Genomic DNA, 17623 nt, shown 5'->3' on the forward strand with positions numbered 1-17623 from the left:
ATTAATTTCATTTTCTTTCAAATTCATTTATTTCTCTCCACTTTTCCATATTTATTAAATAATTCAAAATTATTTAATATAATTACTAATTAGCATTTTCCTCTAGAGATAATTAAATAAATTTAATTATTTTCATAAACATTAATTAAATAATTCTTGAAATTATTTAATTAAAAATCTTTCCTCAAATTTGAAAATGGAAATAAATATCTCTATTTTTTTTATTGATTTACAAATTAATCACATAGGTAACTTATTTCATTTTCTTAATTTTAAATTAGAAAGTAAGATATGCACATCTAAAAATTAAAAAAATTTCCATTTTCTTCTTCAGTCTCTCTTATCTTCATCTCCTCTCATCCAATCTCGGTCATTCATCATTTTGGTATGAATTTAATCTCAACCATTCAATCAACTCTCAATTTCTATTTAAACCAACATCTTTTCTTGTTTTTGGGAACCACACCTTCAATATCTTCTCATTATTGTATCATCTTGAGATTTAATTTTGTAGGTTTGTGCATGAAGACTAGAAGAACAATGGAGGTCATGAATTTGATGTTTGGTATAGCTTCTTTTAATTTTAATTTTTAATACATTGTGAACTCATCTTCTGTTAGTTGTGTAGGATTATTTTGCATAGAATTTGGAGTTGGTGGTTTCTCTAATGGTTCTTTGCAAGTTTCCCACTTTCTTACATGACAAATTCAACTATACATAAGATTTCGCTTATACCAAGGGTTAACAAGTAAGAAAATGTTTCCTCTTATAATCAAATAACTAGGCTCTAATAAAAAATGAAAAAAACTATAGTTATAACAAACTATCTATACATAACCCCAAGATGAATAATATGTAATAGGTATTTAGAATATATAATGCAAATGAATAGACAAATATTCCCTCTTGAAGAGACTAGATGAACTGTAGAAAAACCCTTGAGAGAAAACCTAACCTTTAAAAGACTCACATTCTCAATGTATTAACTAAGATTCAAAAGGAGATTACAATACAACTGTAGAGTCTCCTTACAAGGCTTTTGAAACATCAAACTCCGTAATTGCACTCCATGTGAACAAACAATTGAAAATCCTATAACCAAACATCCTAATCCATGCTTCCTCTCCTCACATATACAACCTACAAGAGATGCTCAATCAACTTTAACTAAAAAGTCAAAGGTTACACAAACCAACCTCAACAATTATTTATGTGCTTGCTTTTATAGAAACAAGCTTGCACGAAAACCACTAACATGAACCATGTCAAAAGTATTACATGAACCATGTGCCTTTAAGCATTGAGCTTACAAAGCCATGCCCTTTATTGACTTTTTGGTACTAAGCTTTTCCAATAATAAATATTTTCCTAATGTGAAATCCACGTTAATTATTTATCCCAATGTTTTATATCATAAAAAGTATCTAAGAATGCCTAAGATATGTGATGTACACATCCTTAGATTTCTAAGGTGCACCACAAATAATTATTAATTTATATTATAAGCATTATGCAAGGTGAAAAAAACATCTCCCCCAACATCATGTATGCTTCATGTCTAGTTAGAAAATTATTCCTTATCAATTTCACATGGTTTCAAACTAAGGATGTCCCTTCATAAGTAGTAGTTAGGGATCAAAGGTCCTTAACAATACAAAAACAATAAAAGGTTTTAGTTGCAAATGAAGACGTGGGTTTGGATAGCGAGGAGAGTTATTTTCTTTAGGGTTTCACTTTAGAGCAATATTTTCTAAATTCCCTAGGTAGTATTGCTTATACAAGGTTGTAAGCTATGAATACAACTAATAAGTGTAGGGGGTGAAAGTTGAAAGTTGAAAATCTCTAGTTGGAAGCTCAAGAAGTGATTAGAAAAGAGCCTTATTTCCCATTTGAGTAGGAGCCAACTAGCTCTTAGGGTTTTCTATTATAGTCTTCTCTTTCTTCTCTTTGTTCCTTTTACGTGCCTGATTATATTCTAGATGTTTGTGTTACTTTCTATAGATATACCATTATTTATAAGTAGATTAATTTTTTGTGAATAATAGATATAATATTCTTATCAAAATAGTCTTATGTTTTATTGATTTCTAATGTATACTCATATTTCTTATATTATAAAGAAAGATCCTAATAAATCCCTCACTACATAATCATTTAAAAAGTTATGTTTAAGTAATGAACTACTCTCTCCACTACCAAAAATAGGTAAACTTTAAATTCTTCTAATTTCCGTCTTCAACACATGTTCATTCATGATTTCAATTTTACCCAATTTAACAAACTAAATAATTTATCTCTCATATACATTTAAATTAATTTAATAACCCTACATCTTTCTATCCTCGACAATTTCGAATTAACATCATCTCAAATCACCTATCGACACGGGAATAGTCCAAGAGAATTGAAGAGAACCGAACTTACCATAGGTCCAAGACCCGCAAAAATACAGAGATTGTCGAAGATGGGTTCAAGGGGTTCGGGTGCTGTATTGGGTGCCATAGCGTCAAGGGCAAGCAGAATTCAGCAGAAATTGGAGTCCACGTTAGAACCCACTTTGCTTGAGGTTGAGGACGTCTCATATCAGCATGCAGGTCATGAGGCTGTCAAGGCTAATGCCAGTGCCACTGAAACACATTTCAATCTCAAGATTGTTTCTTCCAGATTTGAAGGGCAAAACCTTGTTAAACGCCATAGAATTGTTTATGATCTTCTCAATGAAGAGCTCAAAACTGGATTACACGCCCTCTCCATTGTTGCGAAAACCCCTGCAGAAGTTGGGGCCAAGTGATACTTGAACCTGGAAATGGGTATGTTATTTATTCTTTGTTTGAAGCAGCTGTGAGCAATTCCGGTGCTGTTTGGCATCAAAACTGTGAATTTTTTTCTTATTTACTTTTCGGCCCGTTTTAATCTTATTGCGCAAATTCGGAAGAATTATATTAAGCGTCTCTCTCTTCTTTAATCGAAATTTATGCTGATATTTTTTCTGATTTGCAAAATTCAGAAAAAAATGGTATTGGTGATTAAGCTTATATGAAAGTGTTTTAACCTAATTGTCACAATTTAAAAAATAATTGGTGGGAAATTAAGATAATTGGTCGGTGTTCCATTAAAATTGCCAGTCTCCAAATAATATTGGTATTGGGGATTAAGCTTACACGTATCTGTCACTGAAATTTCGAGTTTGAGCTTCCTATATGGGTGTCTCTGTAATTTCTAATCTGAATTCATGAATAGGTGTCTATAACAAAAACAGAAATTCCATTTCGCAACAGTAAACTTGCAGTATTAGGTTCATAAAAAAAATTATTTCTTCATGCTGAGAAATCAGTAAACATTATTTCCTGTGCATTGAGTGCATCAACAGGGAGCAATGGCCAGGTGGAAGGCTAACAAGCTTTGATTCTATGTATGGAATACAAGTAGTTATATATGCAATTTGTTAGACAAATCAAACACCTTCCCTGAAAATGAAACACAATCACAGTACACCAGCTGACAAACACAGGTACTAAATAAAATGGATCTAGCTGATATTTTTGTTTGATATATCTAATAGTTCAAACCTTATTTTATATGCGGTTTTCCCTCTATTCTTGAATCTGAGCTTATATGAAGCTCTCTATGAATTCTTGATGCCAGGATTATATATGGGCGCTCATGTATTCTTGAACCCAAAACTTATATGTAGTTGCTTATGTATTTTTTAGTGTGCGCTTGTACCGTGATGTTTCTATTCCTTGAATCTAAGCTCCTTTCTCTCTCTAAAGTTTCCAGTTTCTTGCAAACACTTTGAAGTCAAAGGACATACTTAGATTCATCGATTATGGATGCCTTTCAGTCCTTGATGCTTAGCCAAGACAAATCAAACACCTTCCCTGAAAATGAAACACAATCACAGTACACCAGCTGACAAATACAAGTACTAAATAAAATGGATCTAGCTGATATTTTTGTTGGATATATCTAATAGTTCAAGCCTTATTTTTTATGCGGTTTTCCCTCTATTCTTGAATCTGAGCTTATATGAAGCTCTCTATGAATTCTTGATTCCAGGATTATATATGGGTGCTCATGTATTCTTGAACCCAAACTTATATGTAGTTGCTTATGTATTTTTTAGTGTGCACTTGTACTGTGATGTTTCTATTCCTTGAATCTAAGCTTCTTTCTCTCTCTCTAAAGTTTCCAGTTTCTTGCAAACACTTTGAAGTCAAAGGACATACTTAGATTCATCGATTATGGATGCCTTTCAGTCCTTGATGCTTAGCCAAGATGTCAATGATTTGTGCACCTATAATTTGTGCTTCTTATACTAACATGTTGCCACAGTGATTCAGGATGTTTATCCAACTCAAAAAAGTACACACTCTGTTAATGTGCCCCACTTATACCAAAAAAACTTTGAGCAATCTCAAATTTTTGGGCAATTTTATGATAGACGTTCTAGCCCACAAATTTCAGATACTAAAGGCATACTAAGATTAGGGAGATACATCCTGAAGAACTGTACCATAGCTATCTTCATATTTGATTTTGATCTGGTTTGCCGGGTGCTCAAATACTATTCTATACTTATTAGAATGCCTAAGCTATAAGTGCTTATGCAGAGAAACTTTTATTCATAGCGTATGCACTGGTCATTGCAGGTCACAATATCCCACTAGTCTGGGGAGTACATCTAATCACAGGGGGAGTCATACAACCCTTGCAAAAGGCCAATACTCTTACTTCTGCTTACCTGGTAAGGTAGTGTTCCCTCCCTTATGATTTGGTGCCAGGGAGCAATTCACGCATCTGGCCTCATTCCATTGGTTTACATGTAATTTGAATAGGGTAGGCCTTGGCTAGAATGCAATCATGTTTGGCAGTAGGAAATTCTGTCAAACTTAGCAGTGGCCTAAGGCCTCTTTCACAATATAGTATATACTAAATACTTTTCTATCATCACCACTGATAAAGGAGAACTTTGTCCTGGAAAATATGTGGCAGGTGATGACATCTTTGATTCTTTTATCATCTGCATTTGGAATGGAAATACTTTCTTGGAAGATAGTAATAGAGGGACTTTGTGAAACCATTTCTGGTTTCATGGTGGCTAGGGAGTAGTGAACTTTGCTACTGCTTGGGGTTTCTGCTTATATTAGGACAAAATTGCTTCCTCAAAACTACATTGATGCTAGTATAAAATTGACAAACTTATATAGATTAGATGTTTTAAACTACAGCGCTGGAACCAATGATAGTGTAAAGGAAAAATGAATGTTACAACAAAAAATATATAAAACTCCCAAATGAGACACCTTTCAAAAATACCACTAATCAAGCATTATGCAAATGCCAATGTTAAGTGTATGCCCAATGTTTAAAAAATTGAGGAATTTTGCTCATTGCAATATCAAGATACATTTTTAACGTTCAGGCTATGAATTTGATGTTAGAAGGTGTGGTTTTACAGAATTCATGAAATTAATCATTGAGGGTGAACCCTACAAGTGATGGTTGGCTATTAATTTAAAGATAATCTGATTGAAAGATATAAGGGCTTCTAGTCAAGGTTTAGTGTATTCTTCTCCTACATGCTCTGAAAATATCTTTTTCCCCCAGATCAATTAATTTGTAAACAATCACCTTCTCTAGATAAAACACCATTTAGAATATGCACTTCATACTGGCATCCTGCTTCATTCAAGTGATTCAAATGATCATGGTCGCTTTAACATGGGTAACATGTGTGGCAGGGCTAGATTTCAGGTCATTATCATGGTAATTTCTATTTCTTATTTGTTTAAAATTTAAATATCTACAGGTCAAAAGCATTTGTATGCTATTTTGTTTTCATAGCATGATGCCATACTTAGCATCCAGCAGGGCAAGCTTAATAGAAATGTGAAAACTCTTGTTTCAAGCCTCAATAATGTGATTCCAGCTTAATCTCAATTATCCATTCTGATGCCAATAATGTTATATTTTGTTGCAGTCATGGATAGAGGGTCTAATGAACGACAGTCTATCAAACATAGAAAACAAAAATACTAATGGAGGTAAACAACGGAATTAAATTTAAAAGACATGTGAGATGCACATATATTGTTATCAAATGCTCTAACATGACAAGTCACTACAATCTTCACAACAAGTATATTCACCACAATATATGTTTTGACCCTATAGGTCTTTGCATAGTTCATGAATAAGAATGTTTGTGCAATATTACATATCTGTAGGCCATATGCTCATTCTAAAAATTGAGAGCCTCAATCTCATTGTTCCAATCTATTTTTCAGATTTCTCCAATGCTCCTCCCCCACTTACTGGTGAATGATCGGTCACATGGTGGTGCAAAGCTTAGTATACAATGAAATGTGTGACCAAAAATGTGTAGAAGGGAACCTTTTGAAATGAATGCGGTAAAGGATATGGAATGAATTTTAATGTGTTTTATATTATAAATCTACTTAGGACCAATAAGCTTGGAAATGTATTCAAATGTTGGCTAAAGCTTCAATGTTTGCCACATACTCAAATAGGTCTTCCTTAAAGACTAAAAAAGGTCATAACTTTCGACCAATGACTAGTTTTGAGGAACCACTTCACATTAATATAAAACAATCTACATTGAAGCACTAATATGAATTTGGACCTCGACATATGAACTATGGTGATTTGTGGTACTCTACATCGTCACATGGTGAATTTCAGTTGGAACTCTAATGTGCTTGAAAGTGAGTTTGGAAGCTAATTATGCCTTTGTAGTCAGGGTTAATTTTTGCAATGAAGAGATTGTAACGACCAGCACTGATTTTATTTGAAAATATGTTATGCTAAATGTGGAACCAATGAAGAGAGATTGCTGTTTGTTTGCTTCAGATTGTATTCATGCTAATAATCAACATATTACAAGATAATTTGCAAAATAGCATAGAATAGAAAGAGTAGACTGCAACTAGACTTCAGTCTGACTTCATAGAACATTGCCAAACATTACATATCAGATTTCAGTAAATAGTATGTCTGAAAATCAGATTAAACATTTAAATTGCAGACCTGATATAATCACCATTCACTAGGAAAGACCGTTTAGGGATATTTCCAGCACCAAAGCAATATTTAAATGGACTTAGGCAATTTCTAGGTTTCATAAGATATGTCTCTAGCTCCTCCAAGTCTTCTCCTGCAATCCCTGTTTGTTAACAGCAGTATTAAATTCCAATATTAACCTCTTTCCAATGCTCAGAAAACCCCCTTAACCATTCTTCACAAGCCCACGAGCTAGCAAGGAGATGGGCACCAAGCTCTAGGGGCAATTTGGCATACATAAATCAGTTCTTCAAATCATGCAAACTACAGCTAATAGATAGCGCCTAGCCAAGATAAGCACAATGGAAAGATGCTAAAATGATAGCCTTCAGTCTTCAATAGATATGAGTACATCTTTGGTTTCAGCTACTCAAGAAAAACACTTTCAGAACTCAGAAACAACACTCCAGCTATCAGAAATTGAAACTAAATTCACCAAAACTCAATCCAAACTCCAAAAAAGCACACACCACACCAAAACCAACAAACCCACATCAAAATACTGAATATATCTTCATTTTATGCAAAACCTACAAGCCCAAAATCATTGTAAGATCTGATAACTTGAACACCAACCAATTAGGGTGGGTCTTTCACCACCGAAACCAGCTATTTAGGTGAGGGTTTTTGTCCTCCAACCAGCAAAGATCTGGAAACGTTTAAACAACTTAACCTTAAGTTGTCAAAGCAAGCATATACAAATGAGAGCTCAAAATGAGAATATGTCAAAGCAAGGATATACAAATGACAGCTCAAAATGAGAATATATAGAGACAAAGAGAAATTAGGGCAACCATCTTGTAATTTGAATTCATTTCCCCCTTTTTTCAAAATCACATGAAATGAAATAAACCCCTAAAGGGTCAAAACCACTTTTGGGAGCTCTCATAAAACATTTTTAATTTCGTTTTATTTCCTTATTCCTCCTTTGCGTCATCTTTTTGGAAGCATAATAAAATATTGACTTCCCCTTGGTTTATTTTAGGATGTCCAATTTGGGCCCTCTTTTACAACAACTTCAAGTCACCATGTTACTAGGCAAGACACAAGGGGGTACATTTTATTAAGTAATTTTATAAAGACTTTGTGAATGAATCAAACATCTTTCTGAAAACATAAGAACTGACCAAGTCCAAAACTAGAAACCACTGCACTGAATTGAAAGAGGGCCAAGACCTAGTGCTGAAAACAGCACTTACTAAAAATAGCAATATGCCAAAAATAGAAGGTTTGCTAGAAACTCTGAAAATCATTGCAAGAGCTCACCTCAGGACACTGAATCCCCTAACCATATCTGCTTAACCTATGGAAATCTGAGAATAGGCTAATGGAGAACTCATATTGAGCTAGGTGCAAGAGGGGACATGACAAAGATGATGACTAAAACTTTATTAGTGTATCATCCCTTTCTAGGACCTTTTTTGCCCTAAAACAACAACTCTTTCTTCAAAATGATAATAACTTTATCAAACATCGGAAATTCAAGATAATAATTAGATCAACAAATCAAAGCTTAATCCTCAAAATCAATAAAATCTTGAATTCTTTGGGAATTAACTTGCCGAGAGCATGAAAGGGTCCCCATACCTTCCAACTCCTATCCCTAGAGCATGAAAGGGTTTTCATCCTTCCAACTTCTAGCCCCGAAGCATGAAAGGATCACGTCCTTCCAACCTCTACAAGACACTTCCTCAAATTCAAACTGATTGTTTCATTAATGCTAATTGATATTTCTTGATGTATTGACAAATTAATGTTTGAATGGGGTTCAATAGTTTATGCTTAAATGGTTGATGTCTTAGTGATTGATATTTGAGTGACTTGATGCTCGAAAGGTTGAGGTTTGAATGGTTGATGTTTGAATGATAGATATTAGATTGTTTGAGTTAATGGAAGAATTGATTTATCTTTGCTGCCTGCTGGCTTGATGATTGAGTGAATTGATAATTTTTGATGATGATTTGCTGATGCTTGATTTGATAATTGATGATTGCTTTGATGGATTCATGAGTGGTGACTGAATGAGTACCGACTTGATTTATTGGTCAGTGATGATTGATAAGTGGCCCTTGAATGCTTGAAATGATTTTTCCTTTATACTTCATTGGTGAAAGAGTGACCACCTTTCATAAGAATTGAGTCACCATCTCTCATAAGAATTGAGTCATCACCCTTCATTGGTACCTTTTGAGAATAAAAAATTATTTTCCAAATTGATCTCCCTTGGATGTCCTCCTCAAATGACACCTTCTTCCCTTTATATCTTCCAATGTGAGGGAGAAGTCACACCTCTTCATTTTGTCTATCCTTTGCAAGAGTCCTAACATTTCACAATTACCACCCTTTAAAGAGTACAACTTTTCATAATTTCTGCCCTTTGAAATAGTCACTTCTTTATTTCTAATTTCTTCCCATTCCTCTATATTAATACTTCCCTGATTCATATGCCCAATTTTTTCTTCCTTTCTAATTTATGAATTATTTATTCCTTGCTTGATGATCTATGGATGTCTTTCTCAAATGAAGTGATCTCCCTTTTATATCTCATGTTTGAGGGAGTCACAACTCTTCATTTCATGCCTCTTGACCATTCATTAAACTTAATTAAATTCTATTTCAAAAAAGGGACATTACAATTAGAAACCTACAAAATAACCGAAAATGAGAAATATTTTATTTTGGATGATGCAAGATTGCTTGGTCCCTAAGATGCTCCTACATTCAACATCCTAGTTAACAAATTTTTGAGTAGGTACTCATAGTTAAGGAAGGATGTTGTGGTAACCACCTCAACTAGCCCACTTCATCTTCAAAAAGGCCATGTATCATTGTTGTCCCCCTTCCCTTCCATTAGATCAAATATTCCTTGTACTCCTAATTTCTCTTGCTTAGGCATTCATTTAGATCCTGCTCTATCTCATCTATAGGCTTCTTAGGAACCTACTATTTGTAATGTGGTTCCTACAATGATGGTATATTCTTCTCCACATCTTCGGCTTCATGATATACATACAAAGCAATCACATTGAACACTTTTGAGAAATCTAAACCCTCTAGTAATTCAATTTTGTAAACATTTTTAGAAATCCTATGCAACATTGTAAGGGTTAATCTTTGGTGGCTTCAACTCATTATATGTTCCTCTCAAGAATCTTTCTTTCCTTGAATGTGCCTTGACTAACTCACCTTTTGAGAAAGTCTCTCCTCTTTTGTGCTCATCCACATTTGCCTTATACTTACTTTTGTTTCTCTCAAACTACTACTTCTCTTGTGCATGCACCTCTTGCACGTGCTATGTAAACTCTTTTGTCTCTACATGACTGCATTCCTCTCTAGATACCATCAACAAGCCTATGATACATTTGGGAGATATCCCATACACAATCTGAAAAGATCTTGCCTATAGATTGATTCATTGAGTTGTTGAATTCAGTTTCAAGTTGTGCCAACAAAATATCTTAATCATTGGTTTGTCTTCCACCAAACTTCTCAATAGATTTCCTACACTGCTATTAACAACCTTTGTTTGGCCATATGTTTGTGGGTGATATGTGGAATTGTTGTTAAGTTGTGTGCCCAACCTCTTCTACAATGTGTGCCAAAAGTGGCTAAAGAGCTTAGTATTCTTGTCTAAGGTGAAACTCAGTGGCAACCCATTTAACCTCACTATTTCCTTTGAGAACAAATAAAAAATCTTAGGAGTATTATTTGACTTTGGACAAAGATTTCAATGCACCATTTTTGAAAATCTATCAACAACTATAGAGATAAAATCATTACTCCTCTAAGTTTGCAATAGCCCAAGGACAAAGTCCATGCAAATTTCCTCCCAAGACTTTTGTGAAACTGGCAAGGTTTGTATAACTTATATCAGGCAACACTTTTCACACTTTGACAAGTTCTACATCTATCAACAAATGTTCTGACATCTTAGTACAAACATGACCAAATTATTGCTCCTCCTGCATGGCCAATGTCTTATTCATACCAAAATTCCATATCAATCCTCCGCTATGTAGTTTCTTAATGAGCTTCTCCCTCATGGAATCGTATGGTATACTCAACTGCTTTTTGCTAACAAATATCCTTCCTACACAAAGTAATCCTCAAAAGAATACTTACTTCCAATCTAGGACTCCATACAACTCTTCCATACATTTGCTAAATCTAGATCTCTAGCATTTAAATCCTTCATCATTGTCATCCTGTTGTGACCATTTCACACATCGCCCCATTGCAAATGGGGACCCTTGCTTTTTTGCTTTTTAGGGTTTGTTTTTTGGTCTTTTAGGTTTTTGTTAGTTAGCCTTTGCATTTTGAGTGTCACCCAGGGGATCACATATTCGCATTGGATACTCTCTATTATCAATTTTGAGTGGCAGCATAGTCATATTTTGTGTGGTCTACCATGACCATAATCAGGGTCTTAATAAATGCATTGGATACTCTCTATTATCAATAAGAGAGTTATCATAATATAGTCGTGGCGAGTGGTTGCAAATTAGATTAGTGGGTCTATAGTTCCCACTTGGTTTGTACTTAGAAACATTATCATTTCTTAGCTGTATGGAAACTACAAATTCATGCATCTAGCCAACAATACACACTAGCTATTATATGATTCCACTAATGAGAAAAGCCTAGTCAATCTTATAGTTTGTTGAATTAGTCATGTCCCTCATAATACCAAAAAAATCAGGAATGGCAACTAAATGAGCATGCTATGGATAGACATGTCTGGTGACCAGTTAAGAAGTTCCACTGACAGTTCAACAAAGAGCAGCCATGAGGAGTTAACTGGTAGAATGTGAGATACCGGTAGGGTTAGTGAACCTACGGGAAAGATGAACCGGTTGAGTAGTTGGTCATTGATTTTGTTCATACCAACACAAATGATCTAGAAAAGAAAGAGATCAATGTGGATGCCATGAAGAGATGAAGTGGAAAGCTTGCAGAGGTCAGTGAAGTGTCGTGTAGGGATAGGTGTCTTTACAGGTGTGCATTTAATTGGATCTTGTGATTTGTGGATCAGATTAGAGGAGTGTAGCTTGAGGAAGAGTGAACGACAGAGAAAAATTAGGGAGTATACTGTAATAGAACGGGCAGTAAACCCGCCGGCAACTAAATGAGCATGCTATGGAGTATATAGCTATTATATGATTCCACTAATGACTAAAAGATCATTAGAATCATGAAAGAAGTTTGGGCATGGAAAGTTAGCCACTATGAATCCCAGTAAGAGATAATTGATCAAAAGATATATAAAGAATCCATACAACCAACCTTCAGTGAAACACCAACCACATGACATCAGAGAACATTACATATTAGGTTGGTCCACAATAAAGAAACAAGACTTTGAGGGTTTTGACTAGTACCACAACCACATCAGAGGGTTTTAAATAGGCTCCATCAACCTGAAAGACGCTGAGGGTTTTGACTGGCACCCACAACCATACAAGAGGTTTTCAACTAGGATCCCACAACTTGAAAAAAGGCTCCCAAGCCCAACACCCCTTAACCAAAAACAACTACCATAAGCAACCAAGGTGTGCCCTTTAAAACTGACAGCTAACACCCAGTTAGCAGGAATAACAAACAGAGGAGGGTTTTCATAATACCACTTATATTAAAATATGACAACACTTATGAAATGTTCAAAACCCTTGAAAGGATGTATGAGATAAACAATCCGAGCAAAACCCTAGCTCTAAAAATAGCCCAATACCGTCCATTGTTTGGTGGAGATAGCAAGAACGTCTATGTCTGGAAATTTGATCTCCATAGGTTGTTTTCCAGGTAGTGGTGCTTCAGCCAGTTGATTTGCAATTGCTTGTCCTTTGATTGTTCGTCGCTCTGTGTGGCTGAAGTGGTATTAAAGGAAATGATAAAGCTGTAACAATTCATAAAAGAAGACAAGCCCGAACCTGTAGATGAACCTGAGAAAATTGTGTGGAATGAAGGAAATGATAAAGCTGTAAAAATCGTGATAGATGCAGTAAGGGATCACATAATACCACTTATATTAAAATATGACAACACTTATGAAATGTTCAAAACCCTTGAAAGGATGTATGAGATAAACAATCCGAGCAAAACCCTAGCTCTAAAAATAGCCCAATACTCTCCATTGTTTGGTGGAGATAGCAAGAACGTCTATGTCTGGAAATTTGATCTCCATAGGTTGTTTTCCAGGTAGTGGTGCTTCAGCCAGTTGATTTGCAATTGCTTGTCCTTTGATTGTTCGTCGCTCTGTGTGGCTGAAGTGGTGGGTTATAACCTGATGGAGAAGTTGCAGAAGTTGCAGCCATTGTGGATGAAGTGGTGGGTTATAAACATCTTCCTTTTCCTAGATCTTAGTTTGTGGCTTTGTGGGATATCTGTACCAATTTTTTTGCAATTATTTACTTCAATTATTCATTGTTTTGCCCTAATTTTATCATGTATCTTTCAATAAATATACTTTAAAGAAAATAAACTAATCAAATAAAAGCTACTTTGATCACATACACAAGTATAAATCAATCAAGAGTATAAAAATCGATTTAGTTGAAGGGAACAACATTTTTAAATATAAAAATATAGTCCAAGTTTATTAAAAAATCATGGATTATAATATCCATAGCATTAAAACAAATGTTAAAACTAAAATTATAAATATGACTTAGAGGAGTCTATATCGCTCGTCCTAACATCCATTCTTGTACAAGTATTTTTGTATGGGCATCTAAGGTAGGCCATTGATGATGATGCAGCCATGATATTTTCTTTTGTATTAATGAAATCAACATCCAAAGTGTCTGCTTGTGCTCTATCCTCTTCTGCCATGGCTAACATCTCTACCTCTAGATCCACCCAAATACATTATGCACGCATCCCAAAGCACTCAGCCACATGGTACGACCAACTAAGGGGGTGATTAGCAAAGATAAAATCGAAGACACCAAATTAAGCTCTATAAACTCACAAAATGAATTGCCTAAACCAAACAGAGAGATAGAGAAAATACCCAGAATGAGAAGAATAACACACTGAGACTTACGAACGAAAACCTTCTTCAACACACCACACGAACAACAACTTGGACACTCTAAAACACTTCCAAAAATCAGAAAACAATACCAAAATCTGCGACATTATCTTCAATCCACTCCTCTGAGATGAAGAGCAAGCTCTAGCTCGACTAGTTGCTATATTTCTCACCATCAGAAAATGCTTCTATTGTTGGGAAGAATGATGAGGATTCATAGGGTTAAGGGTACATAAGAAAGATGTAGGTTAGCTTCAATTATAATTTCCTCTCATTATTTAAATATTTTATTTTTAATCCTATGTAAAAAATAAAAAGGTGGATTCCTAGTTGTTAGCTTGTTAGCCTAAGTTAACTAATTCTATCTAGTTTTTGGGGGCATGATGTAGTTAGTGTCCAAACCTATGGCTTGAGTGATGTCCTGATCCTGAAATTTTGGCTAAGTCTGAATGTCCTAATCCTAAAATTTGACTAAGTCTGGAAACTGAAAAACCTCCAAAAACTAGATTTTGCAATATAACTCCTGGAGGTCTGAAACCACTCTCAAACATCCTGAAAGTATATATGGAATATAACTTAAAGTATAAGAAAGAAGAAAGATAGAATCACTTATACTTAAATGTTATATTCCATAAAAATTATCCTGATAGAGAGTTCAAAAAGTCAAAAAGCGCTCCTGTCCTTCACTGAGGGTCCAGAGTGAAAAGCGCTCCTGTCCCTCTCCAGGGGTCCAAGGCGAAGCGCTCCTGTCCCTCACCAAGGGACCAGGGCGAAAGGGCTTATTTGAGTCATTCCTGGCCTCGTCTAGTCAAATTGAAACATCAAAGGCATGGTGAAGGACAAAATGAGCATGATAGAGCATCTAGACTTGATCAAAGACAATGAAATGATGGAGTATTTGTCTAGAAAGGTAAAAGCGCTCCTGTCCCTCACCAAGGGACCAGAGCGATTTTCTTTATATACACATTTTTAGACCTTTCTTGGACTTGAACTCTTATTCATGGCGTGTAACAAGATGATATCTTCCTTAGCCAAGACATTTCATGGTGAAAAGTGAAGCATTTTGGCCTAGAAGACCAAATTCGCTCTTGTCCCTCACTGAAGGACCGGAGCTTGAATTTCAAATTTGCATTGTTCTTGCAGGATCAAGACAATTTTATGATTTGAAGAGACCAAGAAAAACATGATTTCTCCATTGAATATAATTTGGAAGGCTAACAAAGGACGGATAAGCTTGGATTTGCAAGATTGCTCTTGTCCCTCTCCAAGGGACCAGGGCGAAAAACCTAATATCCAGTCCTCGCCAAGTTTGGACAAATCTAAGCCAAGGCGCGAATTTGAAATGATGTTCTACGCCTTGAGGGTAATTTGAGGTTGATATGATCAAGAATTTGCGCAATGGACTCAAAAGTGCTCCTGTCCCTCACTGAAGGACTAGGGCGATTTCTATAAAATCAACAATTTCCCTCCGAGATTATGCTAAGGCAAAGTTGAGCAAGATTGGAAAGGTCTTCTAAATCATGATGAACAAAGGTTTGACTCCAAAAACTTGATGATCTTGGGCCAAATGCAAAAGGCGCTCCTGTCCCTCACTGAAGGACCAGGGCGAAAATCTCTAGAACATCAATTTTGCCTTGCAAAAAACGAGTTGAACATGCACTGAAGGGACGAAAGGGATCATTGCTAGCCCCACAACGTGAATTAGCAATCAAAAAATGAAGGATTGAGGACAAAAGTGAAAAGGTGCTTCTGTCCCTCACTGAAGGACTAGGGCGAAAATCTCTAGAACATCAATTTTGCCTTGCAAAAAACGAGTTGAACATGCACTGAAGGGACGAAAGGGATCATTGCTAGCCCCACAACGTGAATTGGCAATCAAAAAATGAAGGATTGAGGACAAAAGTGAAAAAGCGCTCCTGTCCCTCTCCAAGGGACCAGAGTGAAGTTATTGGCATTCACTATTTTCTACTTGGGCGTTAATATCCTCCAAATCGCATTAGATGCCAAATTGCTAACTTTGGAATATTTGGAAAATTAAATTAAATTGGCATTTAATAAATTAATTTTGGGCCTCAAAAAATTGAATTTCTATTATAAAGGCATTTAAAATTAATTTTTGTGAAATAAAAAATTAGAAGTTGAGTGCACAAGGCATTATTTTGCCTTTATTTGGCAAGTCGGCCTACTCCTTTTGAGGTTTTATTTATTATTTCACCTTTTATTTGCTAGGTCGGCCTCAGGGGTAAGTGGAAGGTGAGCGCTCTATATATTGGGGTTGTTGTTTCACAATTCAAATCATTCAATCATCCTTTCAAGTACGAAATTGGAGAGCAATTTGAGGAGCGAAATCCAGAGAAATGGAGCGAATTTCTACTAAGTGTGGAGAAGCTAGTGGAGGGCGAAATTCATCTTGAAGGCTATTGGAGAGGCGTATTTCTTGCTAGTTTGGAGGATAATTTCCAGATTTTTGAAGACATTTGAAGGCAAATTTCCAGATTTTTGAAGAGGAAGGTGGAGTTCTTTTCCAAGCTAAAGGAGGTGCATTTTATCCAAGGGAGAGCTTTGATCTACACTTTGCCTAGCAAAATTCATCTATTTTTACATCATTTCTTAGAGTTAATTCTCAAGAGGAGGTATGGCAAAATCATCTTGACACCCTTATTCAAGGTTTGATTTTTTTTAGACATTTTTTAGAAAAGTCTAAGTATTGGATGATTAATTAGGAAATGATAACTTAAGATTTATTATGAAGTTTCCTAATTAAAATCTTGAATCTTCCTTTTAAAGTTTAATTTTTAGATTTCAAGATATATTACTAATTTTGAAATGTTGTGTAGGTATCAAGATGGCGACTCCCAAGCTCGAAGGATCTACAAGTCAGAAGGCTCTCCTCAAGGAAAGTCAGGCCAGATCAAGGACGGTCTCCTCCAAGAAGATCAAGCAAGGACAAGGGCGACCTCCTCCAGTCTAGCATAGACAAGGATGGCTTTCTTCGATCCAGCATCATCAGGATAAGGGCGACCTCTTCCAATCCAGCGTTCCAAGGCGAGGTACATCATCATCCTGCAAATCAAGGACACAAGAAGTCAGAGCAAAGGGTTCGTTGAAGAAGCAGATAGTTCCAGAAGAATTAACTAAGGCTAACTCCTCAACGTTACCAAATTGAGTATCAACCAAGTGTCAAATGAGGTGGCATCTCGGTCATCACTTCTCCAGTCGAATTGGTCCACCTCAGCATGTCCAGATTCAATATGCCTAACTCATGGGAGGTGGCACAAACTTCGATGTACCTACCCTGGCTATTCATTGGTTGAATTTTCCAGAGAGGACATGTGTCCAAGCAATACAATTTTATCATTGGTCAAGCATTAAATGTTATGTAATGGTTGTAACAAACCCTAATTAGGGTTTTTATTGTTGAATCTTGGCCATTGATCTCAAATCGATCTAAGCCATCGAATTGTATTGAGGGCACTATATAAGCCCTGGCATTTCATTTGTAAAGGCAAT

The 17623-nt window shown here is 35.6% G+C and overlaps 1 protein-coding gene across 1 annotated transcript in view; it reads left to right on the forward strand.

The window, feature by feature from the left end:
• Positions 1 to 2382: 2382 nt before the first annotated feature.
• The window catches only part of LOC131077418 (protein BOLA1, chloroplastic), a 43161-nt gene continuing 27920 nt past the window's right edge, over positions 2383 to 17623 (forward strand). The window contains exon 1 of the mRNA XM_058014913.2: positions 2383 to 2810. Within this exon, the coding sequence (XP_057870896.2) occupies positions 2465 to 2791 (327 nt within the window). The 5' untranslated portion in view covers positions 2383 to 2464 and the 3' untranslated portion in view covers positions 2792 to 2810. The remainder of the gene's footprint in view (positions 2811 to 17623) is intronic.

Source organism: Cryptomeria japonica, chromosome 7 (assembly GCF_030272615.1).
Source record: "Cryptomeria japonica chromosome 7, Sugi_1.0, whole genome shotgun sequence".
Classification (NCBI taxonomy): Eukaryota; Viridiplantae; Streptophyta; class Pinopsida; order Cupressales; family Cupressaceae; genus Cryptomeria; species Cryptomeria japonica.